Genomic DNA, 27,236 nt, shown 5'->3' on the forward strand with positions numbered 1-27,236 from the left:
GATATTTTTTCCATGGTGTCAATTTTAAAATTGGTTCTTACATTAGGAGGAGTGTCTAATGGCTGCTGAATTACTGATTTGTTCACCTCTTTTCTATTCTGGTGAAAATATACCTCCATCTCTTTTGGAGTTAGCAGGATCTTAAATATTCAGAGCAAATTAGAAATAGGGATCCTTTTAAAATACATTTGTGATAGATGTGTCTGTCATGTTAAAATTAAGAAAAGGCAGATATTCATGTTTGTACAACTTTTTGAACATTTTTAAAGTGCTGTATTAAGTGTTAAATATTGTTTATTTGTATATTCTGCCATTCTTCTGGACACTTGTAGTCTGAAGAACTGATGTGCTGTTTCGTGGTCCCAGACTTCTTTAGCCATGCTGCCTACCTGTATACTGAAGATGAGGTCTTTGCTTGTTCAACTGGAACTGGAAGAATTTCTTTACCACAGGAGAAAATTTTTTTTGGTGCACAAGGTAATAGCAATAGGAAACTTAATTTGTATTAATTCACTTAGTTAACCATATTGACAAAATTTTTCTTCATTTATTTTAATTATTTCCAAACTGTATTTAGATTGAGCCATATGTTTTGGCATTCTGTTCCTTCATTCAAGGATCCCCAGTTACCTCAAAACTAAAGATTGAGGCAGCATGGGCTGATGGAATGAACAAAGGTTTGGCAGTCAAAGGTCTGAACTCTAATGTTAGGTGTTGCTGCTAGTTCTTTCTCTGGCCTGCAGCCAGTCACTTTACTACTTTTGCTTCAGCTTCCCTGTGTGTGAAATGTATAATGATAAGTTGTTTGTGCAAACAATTTTGAATATGTACACCTCTACCCCAATATAACGCTGTCCTCGGGAGCCAAAAAATCAAACCGTGTTATATCGAACTTGCTTTCATCCGCTGGAGTGTCCAGCCCCGCCCCCCCCGGAGCGCTGCTTTACAGCGTTATATCTGAATTCGTGTTATATCGGGTCGCGTTATATCAGGGTAGAGGTGTATATACACACACACATATAAGTGCTGAGTATATTTTTATTCATATACTGCTTGCAAAAAGTCTGGGATTTTACTCTAAAAATGGGATTGAAACTCACTTGACAGGAGACAGAAAATGAAAATAAGATGATATTGTGTAACTGTACATAGAAGCCCTATTTTTAAATACCACCGAATCTTGCTTATTCTGATAGACTCATAGACTTTAAGGTCAGAACGAACCATCATGATCATGACCTCCTGCACATTGCAGGCCACAGAAGCTCGCTCACCCACCCACTCCTGTAATAGATCCCTAAACTCTGGCTGAGTTATTGAAGTCCTCAAATCATGATTTAAAGCCTTCAAGTTACAGAGAATCCACCATTTACACATGTCACTTGCTGGTTTAAACCCATGTTGCAGAGGAAGGCTTCTCTGCAAACCAAACAAGTCTCTCTCTCTCCACCTGGAAATTTCATTCCACTTCTCATCAAAGATTTGAGTAGACCACTGTAGTGAGGTCTGCTATTAGTATTTTATAGGACAGTTCTTTTGCTAGGATAGTATGGTGTGTAACATGAAATAAAGCTGGACTTACTTTAATATGTGAGAATATTTTATGAATCCGTGCTTTGGATTTTTTCTAAAATTAGGTTTGTTTGCTTAGGCCTGGTCTACACTAGGAGTTTATGTCGAATTTAGCACCGTTACATCGAATTAACTCTGCACCCGTCCACACCACGAAGCTATTTAGTTCGACATAGAGGTCTCTTAAATTCGACTTCTGTACTCCTCCCCAACGAGGGGAGTAGCGCTAAATTCGACATGGCCATGTCGAATTACGCTAGGTGTGGATGGAAATCGACGGTAATAGCTCCGGGAGCTATCCCACAGTGCACCACTCTGTTGACGCTCTGGACAGCAGTCCGAGCTCGGATGCTCTGACCAGCCACACAGGAAAAGCCCCGGGAAAATTTGAATTCCTTTTCCTGTCTGGGCAGTTTGAATCTCATTTCCTGTTTGGACATCGTGGCGAGCTCAGCAGCACTGGCAACGATGCAGAGCTCTCCAGCAGAGATGGCCATGCAATCTCAGAATAGAAAGAGGGCCCCAGCATGGACTGATCGGGAAGTCTTGGATCTGATCGCTGTGTGGGGCGATGAGTCCGTGCTTTCCGAGCTGCGATCGAAAAGATGGAATGCAAAGATCTACGAGAAGATCTCTAAAGCCATGGCAGAGAGAGGATACAGCCGGGATGCAACGCAGTGCCGCGTGAAAATCAAGGAGCTGAGACAAGGCTACCAGAAGACCAAAGAGGCAAACGGACGCTCCGGATCCCAGCCCCAGACATCCCGTTTCTACGAGGCACTGCATTCCATCCTAGGTGCGGCCGCCGCCACTACCCCACCACTGACCGTGGACTCTGAGGATGGGATATTGTCGACGGCCGGTTCCTCGGACATGTTAGCGGACGGGGAAGATGAGGAAGGAGATGAGGAGGACGAGGCAGTCGACAGCGCTTACAACGCTGATTTCCCCGACAGCCAGGATCTCTTCATCACCCTTACAGAGATCCCCTACCAACCGTCCCCAGGCGTTAACCCGGACACAGAATCAGGGGAAGGATCAGTCAGTAAGTGTTTTAAACATGTAAACATTTATTTTTAACAGAACAGGAATATTAACAATATTAACAATGGCTTTTTCATGATTACTTTGCCCTAGGCGCTTAACGTTTCAGTCCTTGGCAGTGCAACTACTGAAAAAAAATCTAACAATGTCCGGTTTAGCATGATTGTTTTGCCCTAGGCGCTCTACTGTTTAGTCCCTGCCAGTGCAGCTACAGTAAAATCCGGTCTATATGTCCGGGGATAGAGCAGAAATCCTCCTGGGACATCTCCACGAAGCTCTTCTGGAGGTAATTGGAAAGCCTTTGCATCAGGTTCCTGGGGAGAGCGGCCTTATTGGGTCCTCCGTGGTAGGAAACGTTTCCGCGCCAGGAGACAATCAAGTACTTGGGTATCATTGCCTTGCAGAGCATGGCGGCATACGGCCCTGGTCTTTGCAGGCTTTCCCGAAGCATCCGTTCTTTCTCCGTCTCTGAAATCCTCATCAGAGTGATGTCGCTCATGGTGACCTGCTTTGAATTAGGTAGGGGAATGTTAGTATTGGGACTGCTTGCCTGTTCCTTTACAGAACTGTAACCGGTGGTTTAGAGCCACGCGGTGGAGGCGGGAGAGGAGCAGCATACAGGGATCTTTCCCTGGGACAGTCGCGAGGGGGTGGGACAGGGGCAGAGTTCATGCTTGCCGGATTGCTGGCAGCAGGGACTGGCATTGCTTTGAACGTGAAAGGAGGGCAATGCTGCTATTAAAGTTTTAAGCAGCCACAAGTCTACGGCTTACCATGTCAGCCTGTTACCCAAATTCCGCTGTCCTGTCCCGCTTGTCTGATCTGCACTGCAAGACCCCAGGCACTGCATGCGAAGGCCGAAAATTTGACCTTGTCCTGAGTGTGCATGTGATAGGTGCTGTGCATGGTCTTGTTCACAGAGAAAGACTATGTTCTTTGTTCAACCAAAAATTTATCTTTCTGAGGAATTCACTCCCTTTTTCCCATCCCACAGCTGCGACTGTCTCCCGACCTACCCTGGCATCACACTCCCAGAGGCTAGCGCAGATTAGGCGTAGGAAGAAGAGGACACAGGAGGACATGTTCTCGGAACTTATGGGCTGCTCCCGAGCCCAGGCAGCCCAGCAGACCCAGTGGAGGGAGAACTTGTCCCAAATGCACCGATCACACATGGAACGGGAGGAGAGGTGGCGGCAGGAAGACCAGCAGGCGACTCAAACGCTGCTTGGACTAATGAGGGAGCAAATGGACACGCTCCGGCGCCTTGTGGATGTTCTGCAGGACTGGAGGCAGGAGGACAGAGCCCCGCTGCAGTCTATCTCTAACCGCCCTCCCCCGCCACAAAGTCCCATACCCCCCTCACCCAAAGTCCCAAGAAGGAGGGGCGGCAGAGTCCGTGAAAACTCTCACTCCACCCCTGCAGACTGCTCAAGTACCAGAAGGCTCTCATTCCCCAAAATTTGATAAGTCCTTTCCTTCCCGCCTCACCCAAGCCCCCATCCCAGTTTCATCCCCCAGTTTCATGTGTAGTTGCTAATAAAAAATATGTTTCTGTTAATTACTGTTTCCATCATGTTCTTTTAGAGGAGAGTCTGTTTGAAGGGGGGGAAGGGGGTTGGTAATTGGACAGGACAGTCACCTTTACCAGGGTACAAACGCGGGGGCAGGTTCAGCAGCAGGGCACACACACGTTGCATTCACTAGTTACCCTGGTCAGTCTGGGAGGTGGTTTTCATGTTCTGTGTGTGTGTGTGGGAGGGGGGGGGGGGCGCTATGTGACTTTGTGGCGGGGGAGGGCGGTTAGAGATCTTATGCAGCGGTCCTTATCCTGGATCACAGAGCCACGCAGCAGGGGATCTGTAACCGTCCTCCCCCTGCCACAAAGTCACATAGCCCCCACACACAGAGTCCCGAACAGGAGGGGTGGCAGGCTCCGTTGAAACAACCAGTCCACCAGTGCGGAGCCTGTCATTCCTGGAGTTTAGAAGCGTCCTTTACATCACTACACTACACCCGCTCCCCACCACAGTCTGCGTCCCAGGTTCAACACTTTACCGCGAAAACAGTAATAAAGAAAACGGTGTTCATTAACAAATTTCAAGTGATTTTATTTTTAAACGTGTGTTGGAATGGGGGTGAACGGGGTATGTAACTGGAGAGGATAGTGAACATTTACTGGGTAAAGAAACGGGGGCAGGTTCAGCTTCTCTGTAAACAAACTTAATAGTCACAGGTTATCCTGCTCACTCAGGAACCTAGCTTTCAAAGCCTCCCGGATGCACAGCGCATCCCGCTGGGCTCTTCTAATCGCCCGGCTGTCTGGCTGGGCGTAATCAGCAGCCAGGCTATTTGCCTCAACCTCCCACCCCGCCATAAAGGTCTCCCCCTTGCTCTCACAGATTGTGGAGCACACAACAAGCTGCAATAACAATGGGGATATTGGTTTCGCTGAGATCAGAGCGAGTCAGTAAGGTTCTCCATCTCCCCTTGAGACGTCCAAAAGCACACTCCACCACCATTCTGCACTTGCTCAGCCGGTAGTTGAAGAGTTCTTTTTCAGTGTCCAGGGTGCCTGTATAGGGCTTCATGAGCCAGGGCATTAGCGGGTAGGCTGGGTCCCCGAGGATGACTTGGGGATGTGGAGATGCCTATAGAGTTATTTTGTGGTCCGGGAAGTAAATACCTTCCTGCAGCCGTCTAAACAGACCAGAGTTCCTGAAAACACGAGCGTCATGAACCTTGCCCGGCCATCCGACGTTGATGTTTGTAAAACATCCCCTATGGTCCACGAGTGCTTGCAGCACCATTGAAAAGTAGCCCTTTCGGTTAATGTACTGGCTGGCCTGGTGGTCCGGTCCCAGGATAGGGATGTGAGTTCCATCTATAGCCCCACCGCAGTTTGGGAATCCCATTGCGGCGAAGCCATCTATGATGACCTCCACGTTTCCCAGGGTCACTACCTTTGAGAGCAGTAGCTCAACGATTGCGTTGGCTACTTGCATCACAACAACCCCCACGGTAGATTTGCCCACGCCAAAGTGGTTCGCGACTGACCGGTAGCTGTCCGGCGTTGCAAGCTTCCAGAGGGCTATGGCCACTCGCTTCTGGACAGTCAGGGCTGCTCGCATCCGGGTGTCCTTGCGCTTCAGGGCAGGGGACAGCAACTCACAAAGTTCAAGGAAAGTTCCCTTCCGCATGCGAAAGTTTCGCGGCCACTGTGATTCATCCCAGACCTGCAGCACTATGCGGTCCCACCAGTCCGTGCTTGTTTCCCGGGCCCAGAATCGCCGTTCCACAACATCAACATGACCCATTGTCACCATCATGTCCTCGGCGCGGGGTCCCGTGCTTTGTGACAGGTCTGTGCCACTCTCAGACTTCAGGTCCTCACCGCGCTGCCGTAGCCTCCTCGCCCGATTTCTCAGCATCTGCCTCTGGGAAAGGTGGACAATAAGGTGCGAGGTGTTGACAACGGCCATAACTGCAGCCATGGTTGCAGCGGGCTCCATGCTCGCAGTGCTGTGGCGTCCGCGCTGTCACTGACCAGAAAAGTGCGCGAACTGATTTCCCGCCGGCGCTTTCAGGGAGGGAGGGCGGGAGTGACTGTTGGATGACGACAGTTACCCAAAACCACCCTCGACACATTTTTTTCCCCAGAAGGCATTGGGGGCTCGACCCAGAATTCCACTGGGCAGCGGGGACTGCGGGAACTGTGGGATAGCTGCCCTGAGTGCACCGCTTCCAATGTCGACGCTTGCACCATTAGTGTGGACACACACGTTCGACTTTGTAATATCGATTCCACATATTCGATTTAAGTAAAATCGAACTACTCTCGTAGTGTAGACATACCCTTAGTTATTACCTCATATCATTTGGTAATCTGCAGTGGGTCTTATCGTTTGTTTGAATGATCAAGTCTGTTGTGAAGTACTGCTGTTAGCTGGTTCATGAGAAAATGTGGTAAATGTCTACTTGAAGATCAAGCTATGAATGCAGCATTATATGATCATTTTATTTATTAAATGTCTTGTTTTTCCTTCCCGTTAGGTGATAGCATTTTAGGAGCAGGTTCTTACACTGGAGTTCCCATTTTTTTCACCAGAAAAAGTGGGCTTGTGGCCATCTTTTCTAGGGAAAGTGTGTCTGTGCTTCCTGAAGACCTTGAGGATTCCCTGTCATCTTCTGTAGCTGGACCAAATAATGAGGTAATATTTAGTATGAAAATTCAAAACCTCGTAACGCAAAAAGAAAGTGTGCCTAGAGTTCACTCACCTTCACAATTTCATTCACAGAAAATTTTAATTTTTGTATAGCTCTAACTGAAAACAAATTTTCAAAACCCAAAACAATTTTTACAATATTTTGAAATTCCCAGTCAAATTGATATTTGTCAGCCAGCTCTACTCATTTGAATAATGTGCTACTTTAATTCTACTTTTTTTATCAAGTAACCAGCTCTTTTTAGAATGGAAAAAAGTTTTTTCACATGTCCGTATTTAACTTTTATACAATATGCATTTACTTAAAATCTCAGATGAGTTGCCTTGTCAAGAATATTTTTCTAAAGTAGAATCTTTTGCCCAAAATTTTTTAGAGAGGGATGGAAGCTGGGCTTTTAGTGTGGGGCTGACCAGTTCTTTAGTTAGCTAATAACTAAGAATGAATTGGTCATTATCCCATTTATCTTACCCTCTAGAATCAGTTGCTGTAGTAGTACCTCATAATGGAGGGAATCTCATGACCATTACTTTGGCTAGATCAATCTGTACAGCTTCTGAACTGTGATCCTGTTACCTTTACCCCCAGTCTCTTTTGTTGTTGTTGTGATCAGCAAGAACATCCCACAGGAATAAAAACTTTAGATTTGGCCTGTCTATTATAATCCTAAACCATTGTTATTTTAGAAAGATTACTTTCCTTCCATAATGAGGTTTGTATTTGCCTATGTGTCCTTCAGTCTAAATTTTTACTTTACATTTCAGGGTTCTGCATTTGATGCTACCAGTAGAATGGAGATTATAGCACAAGAGGATAAAACTAAATTACTGAAAGCTGCTTTTCTACAGTACTGCAGGTATGAGGAGACACTATGTTGATTTACTAGAGAGGGCAAGTTTGTTTTTAATTAAGGGATTCTCTTGATAAAAATAAAATTCATGCTGATTAATTAAAAATCACCATGGACCCATATTTAATATATTCCTTTTCTAGAAAAGTGTGTGCACACCTTGGACACTGTTGAGTAAATTGTTATTGACAGGTTTTTTTTGACTAGCTGTTTTATTTTCCCTGAAATGCTTTTCATATTGGTTGAATTTTTCTGGATTTTCAACACACACATCCCACAGCCCCAAAAAACCCAACCCAAACAAACAAACAAAAAACCCCCACAAAAAATTGGTAAAAATGTTGTTTGGTTTTCAAAAACATTTTTCAGTTTTTAGTTTTTTGTGGTTAAAAAAAATCACACGAGATTTTGTAAAAAGAACCAATTTTAAAAAAAAATTATCGCATGAAATAATTGGCATTCTTGGACCACCTAGGCAGTGATCCATGTTAGAAATGAGCAGACTTGTATAGTCATTTTTACAGCTATAACCTGCCAGAGCTGGTATTAATGATCTGATTGACACAAAGTAAAGCTATTTTAAGCTTAAAATTTTGTTTGTCCTCTCAGTAACTGGCATTGGTGAAGAAAGTTAGGGAAGAATGGAAAAATCCTGACTATTTTATTTACAGTTAAATAGGCAATTTTCAGTATTCCTTTAGAAGATATTTTTTTACAGTGCCATGAATGTGCATAATGCTGCTCAAAACATAGTCATTGCCCTGATAAATGTGTGATCTAAATTCTCAAAAACAAGAGGAGGAGATAAACACCGGAAAGGGTGGAGTGACCCAAGGGTGAAAACAGTAAGTTTGTTTGCTTAGTGATTTGTGCAGATGTCTTCAGGGCTGCAGACTTACATTTTTTATATTAGAATAGAAAGAATATAGTAATCTATAATCTATAAAACTAAGCCTCCTAGAATAATTGAGGTTGGAGAAAGGACTTTGAAGAGAGGATGGAGGCATGGAAGAGAGAGTCAGAAAGAGGGTTCCAGGCATAAGGGGCTGCATGAGAAAGACAGAGATTTGTGTGGGAGAAGTGCATGAAGGGGACTGTCAGGCGAAGTAGAGAGATAAGAAATTGAGTTGTGGAGATCCTTAAATACAAGGAGGAGGACCTGAATTAGTCTGGGAAGAGAGAAATCATTGAGCTCAATTCTTGGTGTAGAAAGTTGCAACCATGGAGGTTAATGGGGGAATTGATTTGTGACAGCAGGTTGAGCAAGGGTATTAGTAAGAGAACAAGAAACAGTGAGGCTCACCAACATGGAAGCTGAAACTGAAGGTTAATGGTGTGGAACTAGGAAGAGAGTCAAGAGTTAGGTGGAGAGAAAGGAGAAGGGTGAGAGAGCAAGCTGGAATGATGAATGACAGCAGTGGCAAGAAGGGATGGGTGGATAGTTAGGTGTGTACTTCAGAGAGGAAGGGGAAAGTGAGGAATTGTTGGAACTGGCAGGAGAGCAACAAACACAGCTGCCACCTGGGCAGCTGGGAGGAGAAATCACCATCAGAGGATGGTGCCAGGGTCGGAGAGAGAGCCAGTGCTAGAGTGGGAAATAAATTGTAGAATGAGACATGGTTTTGCAGGATAATGCAGGAAAAGGGAAGATGATGAAAGGATATGGGGGTATGCAATAGATTACTGGGTTAGTAGTGTTTTTGGAGGAAGGAGAGTAGGAAGCAGCTGTAGAGAAACTGAAGGAAGGGGATAAGAGGAAGATGGCAGTTAAGAGACTGAAGATAAGAGGAGGTATGATTTGATGAGAGTTGGAAGGACAGGGTGAAGAGGTGAGGGTGCAAACTAGGAGTGGTAAATGGAAGCTGTGATGAGGGTAACCGCGTGAAAGTGAGCCATTATTTGGAGAAAGATGTTATTGGATCAAATGGTACCAGATATGAGAAGGAATGGATAATCTGAGCCATGGTAGGTGACAACTAAACAAATACTTTGCCTCAGTTTTTAATAAGGGTAATGAGGAGTTTGGGAGTAGTGCAGGGTGGCTTATGGAAACAAGAATATGAAAGTAGAAATGACTACTTCTGACATGTAAGTCAAACTCAAACAGCTTAATGGGACCAAATCAGGGCCCCCAAATAATCTCCATCGAAGAATATTAAAGGAACTGGCACATGAAATTGCAAGCCCAGTGGCAAGGATTTTTAATGAATCCTTAAACTTGGGGGTTGTACCCTATGACTGGAGAATTGCTAATATAGTACCTATGTTAGGGTTTCCTCCCCACTTTAAACTTTAGGGTACAGATGTGGGGACCCTCATGAAAGACCCCCTAAGCTTATTTCTACCAGCTTAGGTTAAAAACTTCCCCAAGGCACAAATTTCTTCCTTACCCTTAGTATCGCTGCCACCACCAAGTGATTTAAACAAACATTCAGGGAGGGCCACTTGGAGCCCTACCTCCCCCAAAATATCCCCCTAAGTCCCTACACCCCCTTTCCTGGGGAGGCTTGAGAATAATATTCTAACAAATTGGTTACAAAGTGAGCACAGATCAACCCCCCTGGGTCTTTAGGACACTGAAAAACAATCAGGTTCTTAAAAGAAGTTTATTTAAAAAGAGATAAAAGAATCACCTCTGTAAAATCAGGATGGAAGATAACTTTACAGGGTAACAAAAAGATTTTAAACACAGAGGATTTCCCCTCTAGGCAAAACGGGGGGAAAAGGTGATCTGGGAAACTGCAGGTCTGTTAGTCATACCTCAGTTGTATGCAAGGTCTTGGAACAAATGTTGAAAGAGAAAGTAATTAATGATATAGAGGTAAACGGTATTTGAGATAAAATACAACATGGTTTTACGAAAGTTGAATTTTGCCAGACCAACCTGATCTCTTTCTTTGAGAAGATAACTGATTTTTTAGACAAAGGAAATGCAGTAGATCTAATCTATCTGGATATCAGTAAGACGTTTGATACAGTTCCATATGGGAAATTATTAAATTGGAGAAGATGGGATAAATATGAGAATTGAAAGGTGGACGAGGAACTGATTAAAGGGGAGACTACAACGGGTCATATTGAAAGGTGAACTGTTAGTCTGGAGGGAGTTTACTAGTGGAATTTCTCAGGGATCGATCTTGGGACCAATCTTATTTAACATTTTTATTAATGACCTTGGCACAAAAAGTGGGATTGTGCTAATAAAATTTGCAGATGACACAAAGTTGGGAGGTATTGCCAACATGGAGAAGGACTGGAATATCATACAAGAAGATGAGGAGGACCTTGAAAACAAGAGTAATAGAAATGGGATGAAATGTAATAGTGCAAAGTGCAAAGTCATGCACTTAAGAGCTAACAAGAATTTTTGCTATAAGCTGGGGATGTATCAGTTGGAGGCAACAGAGGAGGAGAAAGACTTGGGTGTAGTGTTTGATCACAGGATGACTATGAGCTGCCAGTGGGATGCAGCCATGAAAATACTGTGTGAAATTCTGGTCTCCTATGTTTAAGAAAGATGAATTCGAACTGGAACAGGTGCAGAGAAGGGCTTCTAGGATAAGAGGAATGGAAACCCTACCTTATGAGAAGAGACTCAAGGAGCTTGACTTGTTTAGCCTAACCAAATGAAGGCTGAGGGGAGATATGATTGTTCTCTATAAGTATATCAGAGGGGTAAATGCCAGGGAGAGAGAGGAGTTATTAAAGTTAAGTGGTGCTGTTGTCACAAGAACAAATGGATATAAACTGGGCATCAACAAGTTTAGGCTTGAAATTAGACAAAGGTATCTAACCATCAGAAGAGTGAAATTCTGGAATAGCCTTCTAAGGGGAGCAGTGAGGGCAAAAAACCTAACTGGCTTCAGGTTTGCGCTTGATAAATGTATGGAGGAGATGGTATGATTGCCTACAACGTCATGTGGACCATCTGCAACTGCTACTAGCCCCCAGTAGTAAGCCAAGAGGAGCATTCGGCACATACATTTTTGTAGTTAAAATATTGTGTCGACTGCTCCTGTTAGCTTGGCTACTGGAAAGGCATTCAGCATGCATAGCTAAACATCAGGGTTTTTTTGGTCAAAAGTGACTGCAAATTACTTACCCATCAATAAAATAGATAATACCCCTTTGAAATAGGTAATTATACTGAGATGCTTTTTAAAAACTCAGGTTAAAGGTGGTCAGTACAAACAATTTAATAAAAAGTATAGTAGAAAAAACTGCTGGTTGTGAGAATTTTTAACATTCTGGACACTTTTGATTACACTTTGTTTTATGCAGCCTTTCTCTTTTATTTCAGAAAAGATGTAATCAGTGCACAGAGCATGGTTGTTGAGCTCTTTCCACCAAATGCAGACCTGGATTCTGATACTGAACTGGATAGAGCTGTAATTCAGATCAGTGTAGACTTAGTGGATGATTACCCTGCATCTGACCCACGATGGGCTGAATCTGTACCAGAGGGTAAGGCTTAATATTATTTGGGGTTTTATATGTGGGAAGTTGTGCACAGTTTTCTGTTTAAAAAGTAAATCATAAGGTAAGCCCTATGCTCCATGAAGTGAAGGCAATTTTTGGGACTTGTTGATTGCTTAGTAGTATTCAACAACTTGCATTGATTGCACCGCTTTGACCTTTCTTTCCTACCCTCACTCCCTCTTCCCAAACTAATCACCAACAGCCTCCCCACAATTTTTCCTATGCGCTCTCAAGTGTACTTTCATCGGGGTAAAGAGCCTTTTGCCTTTGACCACTGTTTCTGCGAGGCAACCTCTACTCTAAATAGCTCCTTTTCACTCCTTTTAGTGCTGCTGTTTCTCTAGTAATGCTAAGAAGAGAGGAGAGTAGCAGTTGCTGCAGGGGGAAGCTACATGCAAAGGCTAAGTGCCACTTTCTTACCTCCCCAACCCCTGCTGGAGGAATCTGGTGTAGGTGAAGCACTGAAGCAAGCCACCTTCTGATCAGACACTCCTTCCTGAGTAACTACCCATGAGAAGAAACCTTCCTTTATATCTCCAGGCAGCAGCTGCCCAGAGCTGAGCATGGACTTGGCTGGAAGTTTTATATGTAGCATGTATGGCCAACTGATGCTTTTTTTTGCTATCATTTCTACCTGGCAATCTATAAGAAATTATGAAATATCAAATACTAAATCTTTAAAGATTCACAACATATTGAAAAATAGCCATTATATTATGAATGCATTATCTGAATTGATTTCCTGTTAGTGCAAAAACTGGAGTTGATTAATCAATAAATACTTGAAAATAAAAATAAAATTCTGATAAGCCTTGTCAAGGCTGCTTCCCCACTTTGAACTTTAGGGTACAAATGTGGGGGCCTGCATGAAAACTTCTAAGCTTAACTACCAGCTTAGATCTGGTCCGCTGCCACCATCCCAAAGCTGATTCCCTTCCCTGGGTAGCCTTGAGAGACATTCACCAATCCCCTGGTGAATACAGATCCAAACCCCTTGGATCTTAAAACAAGGAGAAATTAACCATCCCCCCTCCTTCCTTCCACCAACTCCTGGTGAATACAGTTCCAACCCCCCTGGGATCTTAAAACAAGGAGAAATTAACCATCCCCCCTCCTTCCTTCCACCAACTCCTGGTGAATACAGTTCCAACCCCCCTGGGATCTTAAAACAAGGAGAAATTAACCATCCCCCCTCCTTCCTTCAACCAACTCCTGGTGAATACAGTTCCAACCCCCCTGGGATCTTAAAACAAGGAGAAATTAACCATCCCCCCTCCTTCCTTCCACCAACTCCTGGTGAATACAGATCCAACCCCCTTGGATCTTAAAACAAGGAGAAATTAACCATCCCCCCTCCTTCCTTTCACCAACTCCTGGTGAATACAGATCCAACCCCCTTGGATCTTAAAACAAGGAGAAATTAACCATCCCCCCTCCTTCCTTTCACCAACTCCTGGTGAATACAGATCCAACCCCCTTGGATCTAAAAACAAGGAAAAATCAATCAGGTTCTTAAAAAGAAGGCTTTTAATTAAAGAAAAAGGTAAAAATCACCTCTGTAAAATCAGTATGGAAAATAACTTTACAGGGTAATCAAACTTAAAGAGCTCAGAGGACTCCCCTCTAGTCTTAGGTTCAAAGTACAGCAAACAAAGATAAACACTCTAGTAAAAGGTACATTTACAAGTTGAGAAAACAAAGATAAAAACTAACACGCCTTGCCTGGCTGTTTACTTACAAGTTTGAAATATGAGAGACTTGTTTAGAAAGATGTGGAGAACCTGGATTGATGTCTGGTCCCTCTCAGTCCCAAGAGCGAACAACAACCCAAACAAAGAGCACAAACAAAAGCCCCCCCCCCCCCCCCAAGATTTGAAAGTATCTTGTCCCCTTATTGGTCCTGTGGGTCAGGTGTCAGCCAGGTTACCCGAGCTTCTTAACCCTTTACAGGTAAAAGGATTTTGGAGTCTCTGGCCAGGAGGGATTTTATAGTACTGTACACAGGAGAGCTGTTACCCTTCCCTTTATAGTTATGACAAGCCTACACATGATGGAAACTGCAGACGCAACTGTTCTTGTGAGTTTCACATCTTAGCAGTCTTCTGATAATAGAGTATGTAGAAGTTGTGAGAATTCTAAAGCAATAAAAAGGTACAGTGGAGCCCTACTGGGATGTCAAACACACAGATATACCCAAAGAAGCTTCCACTCCACTCACTGGTTCCTTAAAGTCTTTGCTCCTTTGTGTAAAAAATTTTATCAGGATCCTCGGATTCAAATCCTGAGGGAAAGGAGTGAGCTTGGGCCAACCATATTTAAAACAGCAATACATGGCTACATCCGGGGGTGAAGAAGAGGGAGCAATTTATTTTTGCTTTGCTAAGCCCATATGTGCATGGAGTGTAAAATCTGTGCAGTGGTGGAGGTGTATTAGGTCTTTAATAAACCCTTTAATCAGGATTCAGATAGTTATCTTCATTTTGCTGTTGTCTGTCTTCCATATTTATATATTTGTTTTATTTATATTACAAAAACTTAGTTTTAGGTTGTGTTTTCAGTCTCTTAAGATCAAAACAAGGTGATCTGATTTAAAAAAAAAAAAGTCCAGTCTTTGTGTATCAGTTTTTGTTAGTATCAAATAAGTTTTTTTTCAAGGGTTTGCTTTTGTTCATTTTTTTGTAATAATTGAAGACAGAAAAGCTGCAAAATGTAAGAGATCTTAAATTCCAGCTTGCAATACCATGGACTTTTAAAAAAGTGCTCTTAGTTAAAAAACTTGTCTTCACACACACACACTCTTTTCAGAAGCAGCTGGTTTCAGCAATACATCCCTTATTCTCCTTCATCAGTTGGAGGATAAGACGAAAGCCCATTCCTTCTTCATTGACTTTCTTCATCAGGTAAGGTCCTAAAATTCTGCTGGCATGAACACTTATATTTTTTATATTATATTAATCATTTTTTGCACATTGCTTAACTTTTTTTTTTTTAATAAAAGGTTGGCTTATTTGAATGTCTGGGCAGTTTTCCAGTAAGAGGGATGCCAATGACAACTCGATTGTTGCTCTGTGAACATGCAGAAAAGTTAGCAGCAGCCATTGTTCTCAAGAACCACCACTCCAGACTGCCAGACGTGGTGAACACCGCTATATTGATTGCTTTAAACAAAAGGGAATGTGATATTCCACAAAGTCTTACCCCTGCAGATGTTTTCTTTAGAGAGGTAAGACCAGGAAGTCTCCTTGATTAATTGGAACCCTTTTCATGATGAATTGCTATGTTGTAAAAACTGAAATACATTAATGTGTAAAATAAGACTTTATTCTTCTAAAACAAATTTAACTTTCCAGAATTCTCCTGTTCAGACTTTATTGGTAGCATTTTCTCTCATTTTAAAACATAACTTTTTGCATGCATCTGCAACTAAAGTACGAATCCTGATTGACATCACATAGCTAGAGTAAAATTAATCTGATCTCACCAGTTCAGCTATAGGAAGGATGAAAAGACTGCCATGTTTTCCCTTCTCATCAGAGAATTGTATGCTAGGATTGCCATGTTACAGGAGAGCACTGAAGGACACTAATGCCGTCTAGGTAGGTCTCTTTCTCATAAAGCTAGCAAAACGTGTCCTCATCTCTTCATTCCCTTCCTGGAATGAGTCGTAACCACTCAGTGCCTTTCACTATAATATATTGTCCTCTCTGATGCAGTATGTCTAATCCAATTAATCAGTTACATTTTTAAGGCAAACATTCCAGTTGTACTACATTCCAGTTGTGTCTAGGTTACATTAATTTCCTCTGTTTCATCTTAACAATGAACAATAAAATGTTTAGATTTAGTTTTAGATTAATTATGTACAGAGTATTAATAACTAGTGACTGATTTCTCCCTAGGAGAGGTGAGAACTGGTGTCAGCTGTGGAGAAAATAAATAAGTAATAGGAATTGTGATACCTGATTGAAACAGTTGTCCGTGTAGTCCATTATCCTTTTCCTGACAGTAGTCAGTACCACATGTTTCAGAAGAAGGCACAAGGAGCCCCATAATGGACAATCATGGAAAAACCTGCACATATGGAGAGTTTCTTCCTAACCCAATTGGTTTGTGTCCAGAAGCGAGAGGGCTTATAACCCTTAAAAAAAAAAAAAAAAAAAAACTCAACTAAAATAACTGGATGTTTTCAATATCCATATAAATGTTTAATACTTTTTTGTATTCCAGTAGGCTGTTTAATCAAGATCCTGTTAATACTTCAATATTTTCATAGATAGTAATCATTTGGCTGTCACACATCACCTGATAATGGGTAGGCTTGTGTTCAGTGCAAATATTTTTGTATGTTTTACAGGTATCCCAGATAGATACGATCTTTGAATGCTTATTAGATCATGAGGAGCAAATCTTGAAGGATACACCAATTGAATCCATTGAGTGGGCCCAGATAGTTGTCGATGTGAATAACATCATAAAGGTATCAAATTACACTGATTAAGCGAAACACTCCAGAAAAAAACCAAGACCAGAATTTAGCAAGTTGAGTCCAACCCTACTTTTCTGAGTATTAGTAAGCAAGGGAAAGTTGTCAAGAATGCAGTATTGTTTCATAAAGAACGGGAAAGCGAAATAAAGAAAACATAAGAATTATTTCTAAATATAGAATTATAGAAATGTAGGACTGGAAGGGACCTTGAGAAATCATCAAGTCCAACCCACTGCTCTGAGGCAGGATCAAGTAAACCTAGACCATTGCTGATAGGTGTTTGTGCAACCTGTTTTTAAAACTTCCAATGATGGGGATTCCACAAACTCCCTTGGAAGCCTATTCCAGAACTTAACTACCCTTATAGTTGGAAAGTTTTTGCTAATATCTAACCTAAATCTCCCTTGTTGCAGATTAAGCTCATTACTTCTTGGCCTACCTTCAGTGGACATGGAGAACAATTGATCTGTCATTTATAACGGCCCTTAACATACACCTCTACCCCGATATAATGCTGTCCTTGGGAGCCAAAACATCTTACCGCGTTATAGGTGAAACCGCGTTATATTGAACTTGCTTTGATCCGCCGGAGTGCACAGTCCTGCCCCCTCCCCTCCCCCGGAGCGCTGCTTTACCGCGTTGTATCCGAATTCATGTTATATCGGGTTGTGTTATATCGGTGTAGAGGTGTATTTGAAGACTGTTAACATTTCTTCATAGGTCAGGTTTTCTAAACCTTTTATCATTTTTGTTGCTCTCCTCTGGGCTCTCCTAAATTTGTCCACATCTTCCCTGAAGAGTGGTGCCCAGAACTGGCCACAGTACTCTAGCTGAGGCTAGTGCTGAGCACCACGAGGGCTGGATAGAGCAGGACAATTACCTGCTGTGTCCTATATACAACACTCTGTCAATATACCTCAAATTATATTAGCCTTTTTTGCAACTACGTTACATTGTTGACTCATACTGAATTTGTGATCTGCTATTAACCCCCAGATCCTTTTCAGCAGTGGTATCCTCCTTACCAGTTATTATCCATTTTGTAATTTTGCATTTGATTTTTCTTTCCTAAGTGAAGTAATTGTATGTCAGTTTTTCCACCTGATTAATAAGAAAAAGGACCTTGCAATGTTGAAAACAAATTCAATAAAGAAGGCACATCTGAATAGGAAACTTCAAGAAATACTTTGACTTTGCAAATCTAATTTTACTTTTGTCCTTTATGTAGGCTATTTAAATATCAAATGCCATGTGCAAGAATATCAAGGTACTAATAAACAATGTGTAATGTAGGATTTTATTATATGGATATTACTAATAGAATCATGTAAACTTCTGGACCTGCTCAGTCTGTAGTAGAAATTAATAAGCTGCAAGAGTTAAGAAAACAAAACAAAATAAAACCCGGTGCCATATATGGAACCCTTTTTAACAAGGCTTTTACTTCAGCCAGCCCAAATATTGGAAGGGCAGAGTGGAGGGATAGAGGGAAAAATACAGAAAACAGTAATTTGCATTTCTTGGCTGAACAAAAACCATGGAATATGTATTAGTTGTTTAATAACAAATGAGTACTACTAATATTAAAATAAGTGAAATTGGTAGAGTTAGATGGTTTCACGTATAGTACAGGAATTATTTGTGGTGCTGGATTCAGTCATGGGAAATCCTTGACTACTGCTCAGTACAGTAACATGGGTAGTTCTCATAGACAAGTTGGCCAAATAGAAGAACTACCCATTAATTAATATGAAAGTGCACAAAACAAGTTTTACGAAGGATCCGTTAGGTGCCTCGTCTTCCTTGCGGAATCCAAGCACAGTGTAAAAAGGAAATACCTAGGGAAATTCACAAACGGGAAAAATAAAACTCACCAGTTGCCTGTCACGCTCCGTATACATTCAGTACTAGTCTATACAAATATAGTAGTATCTCTCTCTTGACAAGAGGGACAAAACACTTACTGAATATGACCTTGTTAGTGGCAGTATCACAAAAAAGGGAAAATATCCAAAACAACTTAATCCACATTTAATCCATCCAGCAATGCCAACACAAGGTATGCCTCATTCTGACTACTTTACATGAAGTTAATGTCCATCATCTGATTAATTATATGACTTTTCGTCTCCACTCCTAGAAGTGTCATACTAGATAAAAGCTTACTGAACTTTCTAGGCTGGCATGGATATATTCCAGAAATATAGAATCACATTCCAAGATATTGTCAGAACAGAGTAACACAACTGTAGTGAACCATATGTGATTTTGGGTATGAGACTATTATCTTGAGAGCCAATTTCTCTCAGAATTCTGGCAGAAACCAAGTGTTTAGGCAGCCCAAGTCCCAGAAAATCAGAGGCACTGACCCCAGTAATGTGTCAAATCGCCCACTTTTGCCTTCTTTCTCCCTGTTAAGTCCCAGGAGTCTAATCTTGGATTTGTTCTCTTTGTTATGATGGTCCTGATGATCTGATTCAGTCTCAGTTCCCTTTTGTTCCACTACATCTGTCCTGCCCAATTACTAGAGCTCAAACATTTTTCCTGATTTGTTTTTTTCCCCCCAGTTTGCCCATTTGACAGAGCTTTGTGTAAAGGTGTACCTCTGTATTGGTCAGTTTCACTTCTTCCTGGTCTCATGAACAAGAACGTGATATCACACACACAAGCACTGTTCTGGAAGAGCTTATAATGCACATACTTCTCCAGGCATTTTAAGAGTCTGCTTAACAGTAACAGCAAGTCATGAAGTGTTGCTGTTTCAGTATGTGGGGCTTGGAAAGTCTCCTTTCCCAAACTACTGCAGGGAGGCAGAATGGAAAGTAGTCAAAAGCAAGGTCATGTTGGTTTTAACCACCCCTCTTTACCTTACAATGGATCCAGAAGAAAGGTGGAAGGAGATGCACTTAGGCTCATGATCACCACCAGATCTTTTAATGGGTCTGAAGGAGTTTGGATGCCTCCATAGACCTCAAGGTGGCGAGACGAACCCCTTCACAGAGCTGGGAAGCACCAAAATTAGTGTAAAATAGTAATGGCGGGGGGGGCTCCATTTCCTGGTGGAACCCTTAATAGTCTCTGGAAGCCAGCATGGAAGTGGGAGTCTTGGGGGGGATTGCCACCTTTACTTCTCATCCTTTTAGCAGGAAGGAGATGATGAAGTGATTGCCATGAACTGCAGCAGTGCACAGGAGCAGGGAGAAAGACCAGTATTAGACAGGGGGTGGATAGTTGGCCACATCCTCTGAGCTCAGAAGGCAGCTGAAGTACTGGGGTGGGATTGAGGGTACGTGGTGACTTTCCTTCTTGAACTACTCTTCATGGGAACCTTAAAAGTAGCAGGATGGCTAGCAGCCTGGGGGAGACTATTGATAACATATGTGCATAGTAGAGAACTTACAGCTCCTGGGCATGTACATTAGTGCTCTTGCTAGGCCTCTGCATACTCTCCTGCTGTTTGTGAGTTGCATGCAGCAACAGAGGGTGAAAAAATATTGACACAGGAAAAACGTGATTGAAAGAGAAAATGTGGCAAGTTTGGGAAATTGACCAGATTTTAAGGTGTCCATTTAATGTTGTGCAGGATATGCTACAAGCTGCCAGCCAGTATCGCCAGTCTAGAGCCTCTTTATATAAAACAGGAGAGCTCCCGGAAAGAGAACCTGAATATGTTCCATGGACAGGTGAGAATAGTGAAAATGTTAGGCAAATTAATATCGGTTTTAAAACATTAACAAATACTGTTCATGTGTTTCAGAACATTTGACTGTATCCTCTGAAGTCTTTGTGTTAGCTCGAACTGTGAATATTAAACTGGACAGTGCTGTTATGCGCTATTCTAAGCTTGTATGTAGATATCCATATGGATAGTAGAACCTAATGGTTTAGTTTGTTGATGAATGGTTGGTTTCTCCATTACTGATGATATTCCTTTAAGCTTGTTGCACTGGATACTGAGAATCTGGCTACAAAACAAAGGTGCCAAAAGTTGGGAGGCAGGACTAATTTTTGTTTTTAGGGTGTCCTGATTCCAGCTGACAAGACCATGATTTTTTTGTGTAACTTTCAAATGAAGCATAAAATGCTCTGTTTAACACAGGCAGATAGTGTTCAGGGCTCCCTGTCAAGAGTAAAAAACTGACAGTTGCCCACTTTGCTGCTTTGTTGAGTATTTGTGCTTTGCTACTTGAGGATGCAATGCTGTGAAAACTTGTCAGAACAAATTTTGTTTTGTAATGTAAACATTTTAAAGTTTTTCTTCCAGCTTTTGTCCATGTGGACCCCTCTTATGGTATGCGTGTGCCTCATGTACCCAAAATCAAAATCTTCCGAACAGCAGGATGCGTTGGCGTTATGTCTGTCCTGCATGTCATGGTGACCCCATGTTCAAGGGCATATATAGATCAGATTGGCTTTGATCACCTCTGTTCCCACTTCCCATCCCTGGCAGCAAGACTTATCTCTGTGGTGTCTTCTGCACTCTGCCTCATGGTGCCTTTTCTTCTAAACTGATAATGAAGGTAGCTAGTCTAGTTAGTTTTTTAAGGTGATATTTTTGTCCTGTTGGCAGTCCATTAAGTGTTCTGTTATTTTAATATATTAATTTTTTTCTTCTGACTACTATGAACTGAGATCTCTCCCTGCTTAATGGCTAAGACCAAACCATCTGGCTTCGAGCTATGCCCATCACGTAATGGACTCAGTCTGCTAACTGGTTGGGCATGGTAGATAACTCTTGGTTGGCCCACAGCCATGTCCTGGATCATTGCTCTTTATGCAGGTCCTTCTCCGTCAGAACCACTTCTCCGTAGATACTTAGTTAAAATTCTACCTGTTGAAGCAGTCCACAAGATTCTGAAAATGCTTCTCAAACTCCAAAAAGGGATGCTCTTCCCAGGGATACCCATCCTTCAGCACCCCTTGGGGTATGTATACTCCCATTACCTGTATCAAGAAAAGGGCATCAGTCCTTTCAGCTCCTCTCGACACTCCAAACCGGTTTCAGCACTGGCTGCACGCTTGGTGCCAAAGCCCTGTATCACTTACACCACATCAAGGCAGGGCAGATCTGAGCTACTTTCTAAGGATGGCTCAATGTGGCAGTCCTCTTTCCCAGAGAGAACAAAAAAAACAAAACAAAGTCATGGGTTTTCTGACTCTTGTTAACTGACCCGAAAAGTCTAATCAGTTCAGACTGCCTAGCATGAGCAGATTCTTTGCTCCACCCAGCTCCAAGCAAAATCAGGTCCACTCTCAACACCAAAACTCATTACTGGCAATGACTCCTTGTTGTCACCAAGACCCTTGGTACCAGACCCAATACTGATACAAAAATCTTCAACAGTACCAGCAGATAGTTCAACTACAGACCTTGAGCCACCAGCACCAGCTTGGTTACCAGTGCTACCAGCACTGACTTTCCCAGTATCAAAAAGAATCAAGCCTTCAACACCAATATTCTCCATCTCATTAGAGAGAGGTCATAACCACCTGTAGGACAAATATACTCTTCTTCCTCTTCTCCCACCCCTTCTTTCTTGATAGGATCAAGCAAGGACCCTTCTCCAGATGTTCAGATCTCCTCCCTCAACCTGTTCCTTGGCAAACATCACCTTTGAGCCTCAGCACCTACCCAGCTCTATCCATTTGGCTTTATTGGGCATTCTGGCACTGCTCTAGGATCTACTCACACTCTTCCTGCAAATGACCTAGATCATCTTCCTCAGTTTCCCTTACTAGGCCAGTCAGCAAAGCAGGTCTCCAGAGGGAACAAGGGGGGAAGCAATGTGAGGAGGAGGAAAGGAGTAGGAGGAAGACAAGATGAAAATACTCGTTTTAATGTGATGAATGTTGTTACTGTTAAAGTTCTATGCTATGGGAGAGGATATAACATTTATTCTCCTCCTCGCTCTTGCAACCTCTGCTGCTCTGATCTCTAAGTCACTTGTTAGTTTGATTCTGTTCTCATGTATATTTGCTGCATCTCCAGTAGAAGTGTTTACTTGGCACAGGTTAAAATCTCTGGAAGCCACTGAAGACTTGTTTGTCAGGGCACCCATCAGTGCAGCTGAATTAGCAGTGGCATGAATAGTAACTCTGGGAAATAATTTGCGGGTTAAGGCCTCTGTGTGTTGGAGTGCGCTATGTTGATGCATGCAGAACCTTGTGACAAACAGTTTGGTAGACTAAAACTTGACAACCACTGTCCTGTAGTAGTTAGAGCTGTTTGCAGTGCCTCATAACAAGGATCTCAGAATATTTTCTGATCTTTATACTTTTTAAAATTAAATTGTTAAAATAAAACCGATCCAAAAAAATCCCAATATAAACTTTTCATTTTTTTATTGATTGGATTGAAAGAAATCTTTTTTCCTACTGCTCATCAAATCTCTTGTAATCAGTTACAATTTTAGTATGTGTCAGTGTCAACATGTCAGTCTATATTTGTGGTATGTAAATTGGTTGATTACTTAAAAGCAAAATTGCTTTAGTTGTACTTGGTTTTTATTGTACGTATGGCATAAGAAGTTAGGGGCTCAGAGTTAACCTGTGGATAAAATGGGAAGGATAGAATTAATGCTTAGTATTAATAATATAAAAGAAAAATGGGAATATTTAAAGAAATAGCTAATTTCATTGCAACTTTTTTCTGGGTCGCTGACAAATTCAGATTTGAAATTTGCAATGTGATAGTGCATTTTATACTGAGTGTTTCAGGTGTGCTTTATATTTTTTTCTCCATATTTTCTGTTTCCCCAGTTTTATTTGAGTCACACCAACAGCGGTGTACATAGCCATCACAGCTCTAAATAAGACATTTCCAGCTCCCAGGCCCTCTTCCACTCAAACAGGTTCCTAGCTACTTGTCACAGAAGCTTATGCACCTCCTGTTCCATCTGCTCTGGCCTTCCAGTACATTCCTGCTTTGTTGACGAGAACTGAGGGGCAAAAGATTCCTCATTCACTTTCCTTCTGGATCTGTGGAAGGACTCCCCCTGCTATTTGTTGACCTTTGGATAGTTCTCAAGAGGCGTTAGCTGGATCCTGTTGTATTCCCCCAGCTCTATGGAAATGTCCCAAGAAAAAGCTCCCTCCCTAGCTCATGTGTGTACACTACTTCCCTACTGCTTAGTTCTGTCTAGGGATCACAGAGAGGGGAGGAACATCTTTTCTGCCACTGCTTTCTTACTTACTTTTGCTCCTGTGGGATCTTTACATTGTGTATAATTTAAAAAAAAATTAATATAGAACTTCAGAAACTATACCATTTATACCAATGAAAAATAGCGAAAAAGCAGCAGCCAGCTGAACTAAGACAGCAGCAGCTTCACTTTTGTTTTGTTCCCTTTAAACACCCTCTGGGGAATTGTGTACATGTGGGTTCCCAGAGTACTGTACCAGTGTGATAACGTCTCATGCTTTTCCAGTGCACATGCAGGCACTGACAGAAGCACAAAGTAAACACTGAAAATGTGAGAAACATTACAATCTTTTAGATATCTTTTGCATGTGGTGGTGTATCTGTCTCTTTAATGCCTATAACTGTGCTCCCTTCATACTATCATAATATATAAAGTCACAAGCTAATTATAGAATCTAATTTTTTTAATGTTTACTATTTTTTGTCTTTCCAAGCATCTAGTGGTCCAGCTGGCATACGAACAGCAATAATACGTCAGCATGGAATTATTCTGAAAGTTGTTTATCCTCAAGTGGACAGTAACCTCCGTAGCATTGTGGCTGAACAGTTGGTGGCGCTGCTAGATTGCTTTCTAGATGGCTTTGTTTCTCAGCTTAAATCTGTGGACCGGCCTGCTGATCAAGATAGATACAATAATCTAGAAATGGAATATATTCAGAAAAGATCGGAACTTTTGTCTCCTCTTCGTAAGTGATGATCTCTTTTCTTTAGTGTAAGGATTAACCATTCATCTAGGAAACAATGCATGGAATGTTTGGAGCCAAGCAAATACAGAAAGTTAAAAAAAAATTAATGTTCCCTATCTAGAGTAAAATGACATTTCTATGCAGCGTATTAGTTGTTGGTTTGTTTGTACTATTTAATGGGGAATTTAGCTATAGAAATAGATTGACGAAAATGGAATTATTATTTTAGTGATCCTAAATCAAACCTATGTAGCAGACAGAAGTCTCCATCCTGAATTGTAAAATCAGTGCATTCTTTCCAATTACTTATTGCATAGCCTGATGCCAGGAACTTGATATGACTTGACTGTGTTGGATGAAAATAGCTTTAAAATATATTTCTAAGTAAGTCTACTTTGTTGCTACTTAGCCATAGATCTGTTTGAATATTTATCAAGTGGTACATTCATCTAACAGCATAAATATTAATTGTATAATGTTGATTATATATTATTTTAATAATCCTAGCTTAACTTGTCATTGATGTAGCCAAAATATTTTGGGTTTAATAATGTAATCTTGGAAACAGTTCTCACTTACCAAATATTGTGCTACCTATTATAAGTTTATGAACCTGATGTTTTTTTAGGCTTAAAATGAATTAAATTAATAGAACAGTTGAATATTAAATCCATGAGCTTTTAATATTATAATTAGGGAAGTCTTTGTTAAGTAAAGAAATTGCATGTGTTAGTCTTTTTATACTAACCTACATATATTCTGTTAGCGTGTAAATATATACAAGCTCTGTAGCATTGTATTCAGTTTAAAGCTTTAATTTCCTTAGCAGCACACTGATGGCCCTTGAATCTCATTTCTCTTGACTTTACTTGGATCAAAATAGAAGTGACCAATAACATATTGTGTATATAAATCTAGTAATCCTTATAATTGATTTCTACATTGACAAAATGTCTTGTCTTGTTACTTTCTCACTTTTGGTGATGCCTGATTATGAACTGTAAATATTTATGAAAGCAAAGAATTTCAAAGGTGCAAATGGGAGTGGTGTGCTTACTTTCAGAGGTAGCTGGGTGCCTAACAGGCCTGTGTGGTTCTGAAAATCTCCCTGGATTTATTGTGCTACTTACTATCTATATTATACGTGTATGCATGTTTACATAAGCACGCACATCAGTTGTGGTTTGAAAGCACAAATGAATGCATACTTGATTTACAACTATTTTTCTATTGCAGGGATTTTGAATTATTTTTTTTATTGTGATCCAAGACAGCATGCATCCTCTTACAAAGAGTGTGTTTGATTGACTTGTTTCTCTTTTGGGTTCCCTAGTTTCCCTAGGACAGTATCAGCTGGCAGCTGCTTTAGCAGAGAAGTATTGTGACTTTGATATCTTGGTACAAATGTGTGAGCAGACTGATAATCAGGCCAGACTACAACGTTATATGACGCAGTTTGCAGATCAGGTAACTTTTTTCTCACTCGTTTAGACATTGTTCTGCAGTAAGATCGGATATAAATCATTGCCAACAAAACACTGATGGTAATTTTAGGCTTTCAAAATCCAGTTAATAGACTTTGATATCTTAGGTCATTTTTATATTTAAAAAATTCTTTTCCTACTCTTTTGATTCTCCATTCTAAGTGGTACAAAAGTAAAATGAATCTTGCTGAACAAAAAGATTTGTATCTAGAAATGGGATTTTAACTTGTTTAGTGGGTGCTTATCCCTCTTCTGATATTCTGTTAGCTTCAGGATATGAATTTAAACTGGAGATTCAGTAGTCAGTTTAGTTACTACTAACAATTTTTAACTTTTTTTTTCTATCTTCTTTAGTCATTTTCTTCTGAGTCATTTTGGCAATAAAGTAAAATGTTTTAAATTGTTTGACTCACCTGTACTACATAACATATGTTCAATCCTAATCTATTTCTAAGTCTTGCAAGTACATACACAAGGTAAAGTGACTTGTAGTGTTCTGGAGTCTTCTGTCTTTGCAAGTGTGTGTGAGACTTCCACAATCATGCATCTAATTTAAAACCTTATAAAAAGATGATTCTTTATGGTGGTTTTATATATCACACTGAAAAGATACAAACAAAAGAATCCTTTTGTTTTTATTATAACTGTTGAGTTAGAAATAATTTGGTCAAAATATAGTAAAACTCTGTGTGTGGTAATCATAAGCAGTGTGTACACAGTTTGTTGAAATTTGAGAATTAATAGATCACAGTCTTGAATGCATTTTATGGACAATGATTCTGCATGTGAGAATAATTCATAACAAGAGGCAAAATTCTCCACTCAGATCCCTATGGCAGACTTCCAAACTAATATTCTACTTTCCCTGCCTACTCAGATTGCTTATTGATGGCAATGAACTTTCCAAGAGTAAAGAGCAAAGATGTAATCTGTAACAACTAAAGTTCATACTAACGATGTTCCTTTTGAGACCAAAATATTGAGTTGCTTATAGATTAAAATATGTAGAGAATGGTGTAGATCCTCTTCCATAGACACTTATATTTTTTATCAAAACACTAGCTTTTTCACTAGGATTTTGTTAAACACTTTTCCCTCTGGTTTTGTTGAGCAGGTAAATCCATGTTCTAACCACCTGTGGTCTGTATAGCATTTGTGTTGAAACTAAATTGGACACAAAAACTGACATCAGTTTTTAACATGTGTTCATCTC

General features: G+C 41.1%; 1 protein-coding gene across 1 annotated transcript in view; it reads left to right on the forward strand.

Annotated features, from left to right (window-relative positions):
* Positions 1 to 27,236, forward strand: part of NUP133 (nucleoporin 133) — a 63,817-nt gene that overhangs the window by 19,443 nt on the left and 17,138 nt on the right. Inside the window, exons 10-19 of the mRNA XM_065401266.1 lie at positions 333 to 477; positions 6,667 to 6,824; positions 7,602 to 7,693; positions 11,988 to 12,151; positions 14,972 to 15,066; positions 15,165 to 15,389; positions 16,521 to 16,643; positions 20,236 to 20,335; positions 24,288 to 24,539; positions 25,873 to 26,006. Of these exons, the coding sequence (XP_065257338.1) occupies positions 333 to 477; positions 6,667 to 6,824; positions 7,602 to 7,693; positions 11,988 to 12,151; positions 14,972 to 15,066; positions 15,165 to 15,389; positions 16,521 to 16,643; positions 20,236 to 20,335; positions 24,288 to 24,539; positions 25,873 to 26,006 (1,488 nt within the window). The remainder of the gene's footprint in view (positions 1 to 332; positions 478 to 6,666; positions 6,825 to 7,601; positions 7,694 to 11,987; positions 12,152 to 14,971; positions 15,067 to 15,164; positions 15,390 to 16,520; positions 16,644 to 20,235; positions 20,336 to 24,287; positions 24,540 to 25,872; positions 26,007 to 27,236) is intronic.

The sequence above is a fragment of the Emys orbicularis genome, chromosome 3 (assembly GCF_028017835.1).
Source record: "Emys orbicularis isolate rEmyOrb1 chromosome 3, rEmyOrb1.hap1, whole genome shotgun sequence".
Taxonomy (NCBI): Eukaryota; Metazoa; Chordata; order Testudines; family Emydidae; genus Emys; species Emys orbicularis.